Source organism: Helicoverpa armigera, chromosome 3 (assembly GCF_030705265.1).
Source record: "Helicoverpa armigera isolate CAAS_96S chromosome 3, ASM3070526v1, whole genome shotgun sequence".
Taxonomy (NCBI): Eukaryota; Metazoa; Arthropoda; class Insecta; order Lepidoptera; family Noctuidae; genus Helicoverpa; species Helicoverpa armigera.
The window spans coordinates 1,379,957-1,391,076 of record NC_087122.1 but is presented as its reverse complement, the minus strand read 5'-3'; the positions used below and the strand labels follow the sequence as shown (position 1 = coordinate 1,391,076).

Sequence of the window (11,120 nt, the reverse complement as noted above, 5' to 3'; positions counted from 1 at the left end):
GTGGCGACTCTTCATTCACTTAGCTGTCAAAATGTACGGAGTGTCTCCCCCCTGAACGCCATTTTTACGTTACGAAAATCACGAGAATTTGCTATTTGTTGTTAAATCGTTTGATCTTTTAAATATTTTATTACCAGTGAATTTCCATTTTGATCGTTGAATTTGTAATCGGATGCTTGTAAGCTTCATTGTTACTGGTCCCGAGATCAATACCAAGGTAAACAACTTTCCTTTGATAGAATGTTATTGAATTATCTTATTGTTTTTGCGATGAACCATGTGTTTTCAAATAATAATTACGTTATGACACAAATTATATTGAGCTAAGCTTCGTTAAAATTTCCGTTAACTTTATTACTGAGGTTTACTCTTGCTGATTTTACATTTGTATGAATTTATTGTTTTTATAGGGAGGGTAAACAAAATATTTCTGTAGTTCAATTATCTTTATCATCTATCTAGTATGTAGGTTAGTTGCACTTGATAACCCTTAATAGAGCCGGCAGTATGTTCTAGATGCCATATATATCTATTTAAAATATCTACCTTCTTTTGCAGTTGTCAAAATGAGTGATTCACCTGATCAGCCTGAGCCTCCAAAGGATGTAAGTACTCTTAACTGAAGCCTTTGTAACCGAAATTAGACTCTAATTATCTATAGGGTGGAGTATTATATGTTTCAATCTGATTATATGAAACTTGCACCAATGTGGTGGCTATTTTCTTAGCTGAAAAACAATGGTCCAAATAATTAAAGTAAATCTAGCCGTTGAAGAGAAGCATCATCAATTTTTTTTTTGTTTATTCTTTTCATCAACATAGGCTGGTCAGACAGACAGTCTATCCTTGTAAACCACCAGTACTCAGCAGCACCCATTTAGACTAGAAGAGAAGGCAACCTCTAAAAAGTTGGGAAAAGGCTCTGGAGATGATGATGATTTCATCAATAATATAAGCATACCTAGGTTTCTTATCAGTTGTGTTGATGCTTTCAATGACGTTAGTTGCTATCTGATTATGCTGCTTTTTTGTAATCAATTGATTTGATGATGACAAACAAAAACAATAATTAAGGAGAGTATTAATTATTGAGGATGTTAAGTACTATTTTTAATTACTTAACACAACCATTGAAACAAACAATGAATTTACCAGACAATGAAATTGCAAGTTACAATTACTCATGAAAAATTTGCATATATTTTTATAATTTGGATAAGCAGTTATAGTGTGGTTTTTTGGAAAACTAGTTATTTGCAGAACTGGATTTAACTTCACACATATTTTTTAAACTTTTTATGGCAGATTTTGAATACCTGTCTATAAAAAATCAACCACCAAAAGATGATGATTCATCTATTTACAAGTGATATGATTGACATTGGTATTGAAACCCTTAGTCAGTCTGTTTGTTGTGGTAATGTAATTGTAGCATCCTGGCCTAACAGCCCCATAGAATCAATCCTGATCATATGAAGCTTGTTTAATCTGGAAAAATTTCAACCAAATTAATACAAGAAGGAAGCTAACCAATTAGGAGATGTGTTTTGTTTTAATATATGGCATTTTGTTGTTACAGCCGAAAGAGTTAGAAAAATTGGAGGAAGCAAAGTTAAAGGCAAAGTTCCCAAATGCTATGCTGGGACGGGGGCCTGGGGGACACTCAGCATTCCTGCAGAAGAGACTAGCCAAGGGGGTCAGTATTATATAATCACATGGTTTTATTTTTCTTATTTTATGTTTTTTTCTTATTTTTTAATGGAATGTCTACTTTGTCTACATATTCTCTATATATCTGGAGAAATAGTCCTTACTCTAATTTGACTTCAATTTTATTAAGCATTTCGTTTATTGATAAGAATTTCAATTTTCTTGAAACAGTGACAATCAACGTGGTTATATAATTTACAGCAAAAATTCTTCGATTCCGGCGACTATCAAATGGCGAAGCAACGGCCGGGTAACTTAGCGCAGCCGTTCAAGGCGCCAGCTGCTCCCGCCAAGCTGCCGACCGGCGACGCCATCCCCACGCCCGAGACCGTCCCGCTGCGCAAGACTTCCATCATCCAGCCCAAGTTCCAGGCGCCCAGCCAGACCTCCTAGCCCACGATGCCCGTTGTTGACATAAGGCCGTGTCACTAACTATTCCACAAGGCCTGCACAATGCCCTCTTCTACAATCATTATCAATAGGCTTCACTAAGCAAACAGAGTGCCATGTGGCTTTGCCATTCTCTGAAAATGTAGTTGCATATTGTATGCATTGTCCCAGTAAAAGCTCCATTTAAAATATTAACATTTTCATTTTATCCACATGCTGTTTCCATAGTGAGGCCTACTACAGACAAGTCACTAAAATTTATGAGAAGGGCATTATAGAATTACATGGCTTTCAAGTCCATACATTTTATTCACTTACCTGTGTAATTGATTGAAGAAAAGTGTCATTGTCTTTTGGGCACATTTTTATTTTGCTAGTAACGCGTCGCACTTACGCATCGCTTTTAATTTTATGAATGTTCACTAATAATATAGTTGCATTATTTCATTTCTAATCAATCACATAACATTTTTCCTAGCACCTTGATGGTTTAATATCAACATTGTGATTCGTAATTAGTCTGTGTTGAAATTGAAAACATAACTTTTATAAGAACAACTGTTATATTGATGTATAATAAATAAATTAGGTTATAGTTGTGTGTTATGGATGTGTGTGAATTATTATGTTCTCATGATACTGTCATATTTATTTCAATATTACATAGCATCATCTGTAGACTGTAGGCTCTGTCCGCTTGGGTTAGTTTAGATGGGAAATCAATTGCCAAACATTGCCATGAAATCTTGCATTACTTTGCAGCATTTTAGTATTTTGTAAGCAAACAACATCTTGCTACATCAATGTGGAAGAATGTCTGTTCATTCACAATATTCTCGGTTGAGTCACTAACATATATGGACTAATATGAATTAAATGTTTGGCTGATTGTAGTTTATGGCCCTCACTATATCTAATATTGTCGTCTTTCCTAAACCCAGTAATGTACATAAAGATATTATACATCACATAATATGAGAAAAAATACATAATCCATGTAATAGTTTAGAAATAAACATTAATCATGGTGTATCAACATATTCATATAATTATTATCCCATAAACTTTTAATGTGATGGCAGTAGAGACTCTGTACATATGCCATAGTACTGAGTAAATAAGGGGGTATACATGAATAAGGATTAAATTTAAGTCAATGGACTTGAGATCTGCTCTCTAGAGCACTAAACACAAGAGATGAGCATAGAAGCCATGTGTGCAAGGGTTTTATTTTTATAAATGCAGCTCATTTGTGCAATTTTTATATATTCTAGAGTATGTTTAGTACATTTTGGGAGCCTAGAAACTTCATAGGTAACGAAATGAATGCTTTCACCGCTAAGCTCCTAGAATGCGCCTAAACTCTTACACAATGTGATAGTCGCTAACAGTATCTCGTTTTCAACTTATTATACTCACGTAATATCGATGTTCGTCTATAAAATAGATTGTAAAGCAGTCTGTATTGCGTGTCAATAGCCGGGACGTACAAACCACTGTGAAACGTTCGCACGAGAGTGATATGTGAAAGATATGGATAAGGGAATGTTGAAAAGATAGCTACTATTAAATATAAAATAAATTCTTGGTAAAAAAATGAGTTTTATTTTCAGACTGTGCGTTATTTTTAGGTAAGGGCTATACCATCATAACATATTCGAGTAAACAATGTTAACAAAATGAGATTAAAGAATACAATAATAAATGGCACTTGTTAAACAAAAACTTAAATTACAGCTGTGGGTACTTTTCATCAAACACCATCCGACAACTCCTTTGGAATCACTTCGCAGCGCGTCCGATCATGTTCTGTTAACGTTTTTCCCATATTCACAAGTCCGATTGCTGTTATATTTGACTGCTCTCTGAAAGAAAAAATAAGAAAAATATTTAATTTTCGTAATATACTCAGTGTCTTATAAAAACGAGCTATTGTCTGTTAATATAGGTAGGTTTTTTGTTGACGTTCATACCTGGATTCCAATGTACGTAGTCTGGCGTGGCAGCGGCCTGGTACTCCTGCACGAGGTCGTCGACCACTCCCCTGGACTCGTCGAACTCCTCCAGCGACTCCTTGAACATCGGCTCCTTGCGGAACACCTCTAAGAAAGCCTCGCGCTTGCGCAGCTTGTCAAACTGTTGCAGACATCTGTCGAACAACTGTGAAGCAGAAATTTATTATTTGAAAAACGTGAAGTGATGAGTTATATAGATTTTAATCAATAGCTGTATAACGCAGTTTCGCCCGCATGTTTCGTGCAAATCATGTTTTCTTTTATTTTGGCTACTTTTCTTATTTAAATTTACCTTCATTGATACTAATATTTTAAAGCTGAAGAGTTTGTTTGTTTGAACGCTCTTATCTCAAGACATACCGTTCCGATTTGAAAGATTCTTTCGGGGTTAGATAGCCCATTATTATTAGGTTACTTTTCATCTGGGTTCGTGCATCTCCCACGAGATGCGGGTGAAACCGCTGGCAGAGGCTAATCTATACATATAATAAATCTGTAGAAAAGTAATTTTTGTACATTGAAGAAATTGGCAAAAAAAATAGCCAGCATGTTAAAGGATAACTAACAGAACCCATTTCCATCATTTTTGTCTGTTTATCTGTTTGTTCGTTCGGGATTCACGTAAAATCTACGAATTCAATGCAGACAATGCTTATATACTAAAATTCTACGTAACTTGGGGTATTACTTAGTTTTTGTTTCATCGAAATCGATTCACTCTATCAAAAGATATGATTAATTTTGTGAATTCAAGATGTAAAATATTACGACACGCAATCTGTTTGTCAAAACTGTACATTTGAATGTTGTACTTATATTAGTTGATCGGCCTATTACTAACTTTTACACAGAAAATCACACCTTCATAAGTAACTTCGGAAGAAAAAAAAATATAAAAATTGTGTTTAGCCAAGGTTAAAGTAGCTCCATCTGTGGTAATCTGTGTTAAATAAAATACATAAAATTTGTCAAAGGAGCGAGGTGGTAAATGACAATAAATTACCATACATTCTTTATAGACGATTATTATTTCAACAGATGGAGTTGTGTATTTTCCGTAATTCACCATATTTTAACACGTAGTGTAATTTTTCGATAGACATTTCAATAGTGTTTGTCAGTTTGCCGTGCCACATCAAAATCCAATTATAATTATTACGTTGATGAAAGGAAAATAATAATTCTCAGCCAAATTTAAAACGGTGCCATCTAAATTATTTTTTGAATATTATGTCAAAAATGATGACTTTAGTATAACAATTAATTATCATTTAAAGTTACAGATGGAGTTCATATCAGGATTTTTTCATAAACATAGTTTAGCTTATCTTCCACTTATGTGGTGGCCTTAAAACAAATTACTTTGAGTGAGTAGTATTAAGTAGACCTTAATTATTTTTATTATTTTTTCTGATGCAAAATATGTAAACTTAATCCTAGAAGAAAGGAGGATCTGTCTCTCGCAAGCGCTGCTAAGCGTGAGGTAGGTGGGTAATGTAGGATTCTGTAGCTTTAAGAACAAGCCCAGATACAAAGTGCAGATAAGAAATGGGAGCTTTCTCGATTTAATACCATACACACGTAAAATGCTTTATGCGTCTGAAAACGTACAAATTGCGCGTCGCATACCAGAGACATGCTTGCTTTCAACTTCTGATCGCAAATACACTGGTCACGATTACGAACAGTCTCAGTAAGACCCGAGCCAAGTCTAAAAAAACACCTTTTATATAAAACTACGTTTGATGTCATTCAATCACAAAGACAGAATTGTTTTCTGTTGCAAATCCTATCCACCTGTATCCTATCCTAATCCAGCATGCATTGCAGGTGTGCATTGCACAAAAACCAATGGTATCCTATTCGAGAAGTCAAAAGAGTCGACCTGCCAACGTCAGCTTCTGCGCTAAGCAAGTGTTCTTAATAGTACCATCAGAATTACATTCATCGTTGAATGAGGTGAATACATTTTCAGAAACCACAATAACAGTAGGAGCCAAAGCATATGATCGCTTCATAGAGCTCTGATTGGCCCCAGGTGACCAAGTCAGGTCTGATTTGTTCGTTCATCAGATCTTTGAAAGCGTTTCGGTGGATACTTACTGTCGTCCTGTGTGACACAAAATATGGTATATAAACGTCCTCCGCAAGAGCGAAATTTTCCCGGTGTGCGGTAGTGACGCACAGTATACAACACTTATGTTTCTTTCGATTTGCTGGCTCCACCAAGAAATGACAAATTGCAAGCGTACATTTTGAAAATCTTGGCAAAACTGCAGGTTTCAAGTACGAACACATGAAGTGGACTCTCACAGATACGTACATTTTGCCTATTCGTGAACTAATGCAAACATTTCGGTGGAGTCCCGGCTTAGGCCTCCCCCACATTAGGCGTGCGCGATCCTCGGGCGTGTGAGTAGCGCGGGCGTCGCGAGCACGCTGCATGAACGTCGCGTTTAGCTGCCCTGCGGCATTTACCTACAGCGCGCTCGCGGCGCGCACGCGCCGTTCTCCTTGACGTTTAACTGCTAAGGCGTTTAGCGGGCGGCGGGGATAGCGGGCGAAGGGGTAAGAACGCAACTCGAGCGCCGCGTGCTCGCCGCGAGCGCGTCGCTTGCACTCTTCACACATGCCGCAGGGCAGCAAAACGCGACGTTCATGCAGCGTGCTCGCGACGCCCGCGGTACTCACACGCCCGAGGATCGCGCACGCCTAATGTGGGGTCAGCCTTACCATAGTGAGTAAGTGCACAGAAAATCCCCGTCATACAAGTGTTTCTCCCCAGTAGTGAAATTATCCTACCCTATGCGCCTGCTGATGATAATGACTCATTTTATCATCCATCCAGCTATTCCCCAACTATGTTGGTGTTAGCTTCCAGTCACCGAATCTGTTTGAGTACCAATATTTTGCTTGGAGCGACTACCTATCTACCTATCTTCAATCCAGTCAACTACACAAGCCGATATCCATGGTAAGACTGACAGACTTTCTGGCTTCTGATTAGTCGCAGCAGCTGCAGAAAATGTACAAATGACAGCTTTGTCAGACTCAAAGCATATAAACATAGATTATAACTGTTTCCTGTGAAAATTACTTACGCACCATACGTAATAATTTTCCAAATTGGCTGACTAGATCCAGAGATATTCACAACGTCACAAACTTTACTTCTTTTGTTTAGATAAATGGTCACATCCACAACACAACCTTGATCAATGAATCTATGCGACTGCTAAGTGCTAATCCTAATTATACTGTCACGTGAAAGAATGCACCTACGGGATAAGTAGTATTTTGACTATTCTATATTGCCCACGCAGACGAAGTTGCGGGCAACAGCTAGTCTTATATATAAAAATCAATTGCTGTTCGTTAGTCTCACTAAAACTCCGGAATGGCTGGACCGATTTGGCTTATTTTAGTTTTAAAATGTTTGTAGAGGTCCAGGGAAGGTTTAAACGATACGAAGTTCGTGGGGTCAGCTAGTTAAAAAATAATTTTATACTCACTGAGGATATGTTGGTATGATTGGCGAGCAGCAGGCCGGACACTTTATGCGAGGCGTGCACGTAGGGCGAGCGCCGCGACAACGCCACCTGGATGGAGGCCGGCCCCCACGGGATGAACGACGCTAGCTTGCGCTCGCGGATACGTTGGAGAGACTTGTGGACTTGCGATGGGTCTACTTCGCCCTGTCAAGTTGACAATAGGACAATGATATTTTGGACAGACCTTATGTATAGCAGTGGACAAGATTGGTAATATAACTATGTTCAATTTTATCAATAGCGACTTTACTATAATTATGTATCAGAACATTTTACTTTACTTCTTTAAGAGTATCCATGGAGTTTCTTCCTGGCTTTTTCCATAAGACCAATTTTTTGGAACCGTTCAACTAGTGTGACGTCTCATTAGAGAATGCAAAGGCCTATTTGAAATAAAACATTTGACTTTGATTTGACAAGCTGCTATTCATCATGAAGCTTTCAAAACAATACTTTATATGAAAAATTATATAAAGTACTTACCTGTATGATATTCAATATTGATATGTAACAATGTTGATTCGTCCTGTCTGGACTGAGTGAGACCATCATGTTCTTTGGTTGCAGTAACCTTTGCATCACGTCCAGTACTGTGGTTTTTCGGATTTTTGGCGCCTGGAAATTACCAAAAGGTTTATTATCACGTTATTTATAAATTCCACTATTCCTGAACTTTGTTAATGGTTGGTTTACTTACGGTATTCAGTTCGTGGTCGGCAGTCAGCGGCGTGTATCCAGTCATTAGGAAGTGAAGTCTGGGGGTCGGTATGAGCGGCGCCACCAAACTGATCAGATCGTTGTTCATGTATGAGGGATACCTGAGATATCACAAATTACATCTTAAACACATGATTTCATCAATTGAAATATTAACAAATTGTAGAAACAAAAGCAATTATCAGAATCAGTCAGTGGCAATATTCTATGTTTATTCCTGAATACAATTACATTAGGACCCCAACAGCTCTTTAAACTAATATTGAGAGGAACAATGCTCTTTGAAGGAAAGAACAGTGAAACCTTCAACAGGTCTAAAATTGGGCCCTTAGCTTAACGTTATTTTACCCCCTTTTCTGCTGACTTTTAGGACCTAGAGAACATAATATTTTTCAGGTTTCAAAAGCTTACCTAAGCGTAGCAGTACTGGCACTCATGATAGTAGAGACAAGCGTGTTGATCTGCGCAAACGACGGGTTCTGTATGTGCAGCCTGTCACTGGCGATGCGGTTCAGTGCCGTGTTGTCAAGCACCATCACACAGTCTGCGCTCTCTGTTAGCCGCTTTAGAGTTAGCAGCGAGTTGTATGGCTGGACGACTACGTCACTGTGGAAGATATGTTGAATTGAGACAAGGATAATTTGAAAATACGATGGATACGGGAAAAATAATGTACTATTTATTTCTGAAGATGGGTATAACATAATTTCATAATACGTACTTCAATAAATAAATTTAAAAAATCCCGCGGTTTTACCCGCGTCCCGTGGTAACTACTGCCCGTACCAGGATAAAATATAGCCTATGTTACTCGTGGATAATGTAGCTTTCGAATGTTTAAAAAAATAAAAAAAATGGTCCAGTAGTTTTTGAGTCTATTCATTACAAGCAAACAAAGTTTTCCTCATTATAATATTAGTATAGATAACATCTAAATTGTAAAACTGTTCGATAGCAACTCCTTTTTAATAAGTCGGTAAAAATCTGTTTCGCTGTACCAACAGCTTAAAGTTAAGATTAACGTTTAGCTTTAAATTGCTTTTAATGACCATGCGAGTATAACGCTAATGAGTAAAGACCGTGACATTGTAATGTTCTTCAATGGATAGTCGTTGACCGCGCATCGCGTGACTACAGTACATTATGTCGTTAGCTGTAGCACTTTGAGATTGAAATCTTAAGTTTAATAGTAAGGTGTAAAGATGAGCACAAAGTTGGAAAGATTTACTGTTGTTGAGAAGTTGTCAACTGTGGAAATGTATTGAATTCCACAAAATCTTTAATTTATTTTAGAATACAATTTTACAAGTAATTACAGTCAATTACAGTCAGTCAAAGAGACTATTGTATCCCGCTTGGATAGAATATTTTACCTGATTTCGTCCAAATTAGGGAACACACTGTAGGTCTGCACCAATTTCTTCGGGAACCTGTCTGACAGATGCTCGAGTATGTAGGAGCCCATGCCCGACCCTGTGCCTCCCGCTATTGAGTGGCACAGCACAAAACCCTGTGGATAATTATTTTACAAATTAACAATGTAATAAACAAATACCCAGCTCTGATCTGGGGGTACTGCAGTGCCCCAGCCAAGTCAAGTGTAAAACGTTATTAGTGTAACAAATTATAGCCTATTGAACCCATTTTTGATAATTAAAATGGGTAAATAATTATAGAGTAACTATGATACTGATACTCCCTATAACATTCCTTACCTACCTACAAAATTTCATAGATAGTTCATGATCAGTGACAGTGGGAAATGGTAGCCAATAATTTACACAGACCCCAAATAAAATTGGAATCAGGGCGGGAAGAAGAGTTTGTCATGCTTATTGTTGACTTAATATTTTTGGAATATAACAACAAACCTCCAAGTTATCACTGCCATCAGCTTCTCTGTTGATGATGTCGAACACTTCTTCGTTCAGCTTCTCACCCTGAGCATATCCTGATGCCCAGTTGTTACCCGCACCACCTCCATGCTTCGACAGGTACACATTCTCTGGGTTATACAACTGAAAACATTCACTTTGTCAAAAGGGCTATAGACACAGGAGTGCTTGAAGTCACATAAAGTGGAATTAATACGCAATTACAGTGTTTACTACATACTATCGTACTTCAACCAAAATATTATTAAATTGCCCACAATGGTTGTTATTCATTGAAATTATGTCATGATTTACTTCTAAACTAAGTCCCGTACCTTGGCATATGGCGAGTTCATGATGGTGTGTATGACACGAGGCTCCAGATCCAACAACACTGCCCGAGGTATGTAGTGGTCATCGTCAGCTTGGTAAAAGAACACATCCTTCCGATCTGACCCCGCCGACGCATATTCCTCAAGAATCCCCTCCGGAGATATGCCATGTTCTATACACAATTGCTTCCAGAACTCGAAACCAACTACAAACAATAAAAGATAATTACTATTTGATTAGGACAAATTTAAAATAACTGATTAATTTCTCCTACTAGATACACTCACTTTGGTTGCCACATTGGCCGAGCTGCAGCGTTATCATTTCACTCGGCATTTTGAAGTTTTATTTTCTTACGATTTATAAACCCCAAATTAACCCTAAAGATTTCGTTTATTTTTCAAAACAACATAAACAAATCCATGAGCCGCTGTCGCCCATTACCAAACCAAGAATAAGTTTGTTCTATAATGCCCTTTCTGTTCCGCTCTATAACAAATTCCAATACGTTCTATTGGACCAAACTGTAA

The 11,120-nt window shown here is 37.6% G+C and overlaps 2 protein-coding genes across 2 annotated transcripts; one reads left to right on the top strand and one right to left on the bottom strand.

Annotated features, from left to right (window-relative positions):
* Positions 1-45: 45 nt before the first annotated feature.
* Endos (endosulfine) lies at positions 46-2,706 on the top strand. The gene is made up of 4 exons (XM_049836054.2): positions 46-217; positions 559-605; positions 1,580-1,696; positions 1,912-2,706. Exons 2-4 carry the CDS (start codon positions 567-569, stop codon positions 2,101-2,103), a joined length of 348 nt encoding a protein of 115 aa, XP_049692011.1. The 5' UTR covers positions 46-217; positions 559-566; the 3' UTR covers positions 2,104-2,706.
* Positions 2,707-3,682: 976 nt separating this feature from the next.
* LOC110381827 (tubulin gamma-1 chain) lies at positions 3,683-11,058 on the bottom strand. Its single transcript, XM_021342236.3, has 10 exons — positions 10,878-11,058; positions 10,593-10,795; positions 10,255-10,401; positions 9,757-9,893; positions 8,795-8,989; positions 8,364-8,484; positions 8,150-8,281; positions 7,628-7,810; positions 4,074-4,260; positions 3,683-3,965 (listed from the first exon to the last, which is right to left on the bottom strand). The coding sequence occupies exons 1-10, from the start codon at positions 10,924-10,926 to the stop codon at positions 3,949-3,951; spliced, it is 1,371 nt and encodes a 456-aa protein (XP_021197911.1). The 5' UTR covers positions 10,927-11,058; the 3' UTR covers positions 3,683-3,948.
* Positions 11,059-11,120: the final 62 nt, after the last annotated feature.

Excerpts from the sequence above, each read along its gene's own strand:
- Endos (XM_049836054.2), top strand. The coding sequence starts at position 567 with ATGAGTGATTCACCTGATCAGCCTGAGCCTCCAAAGGAT. Across the intron at positions 606-1,579 it reads AGCCTGAGCCTCCAAAGGAT|CCGAAAGAGTTAGAAAAATT; the intron begins GTAAGTACTCTT and ends TTGTTGTTACAG. Across the intron at positions 1,697-1,911 it reads AGAAGAGACTAGCCAAGGGG|CAAAAATTCTTCGATTCCGG; the intron begins GTCAGTATTATA and ends TATAATTTACAG.
- LOC110381827 (XM_021342236.3), bottom strand. The coding sequence starts at position 10,926 with ATGCCGAGTGAAATGATAACGCTGCAGCTCGGCCAATGTGGCAACCAA. Across the intron at positions 10,796-10,877 it reads CGGCCAATGTGGCAACCAAA|TTGGTTTCGAGTTCTGGAAG; the intron begins GTGAGTGTATCT and ends TATTGTTTGTAG. Across the intron at positions 8,485-8,794 it reads GCCAGTACTGCTACGCTTAG|GTATCCCTCATACATGAACA; the intron begins GTAAGCTTTTGA and ends GTGATATCTCAG.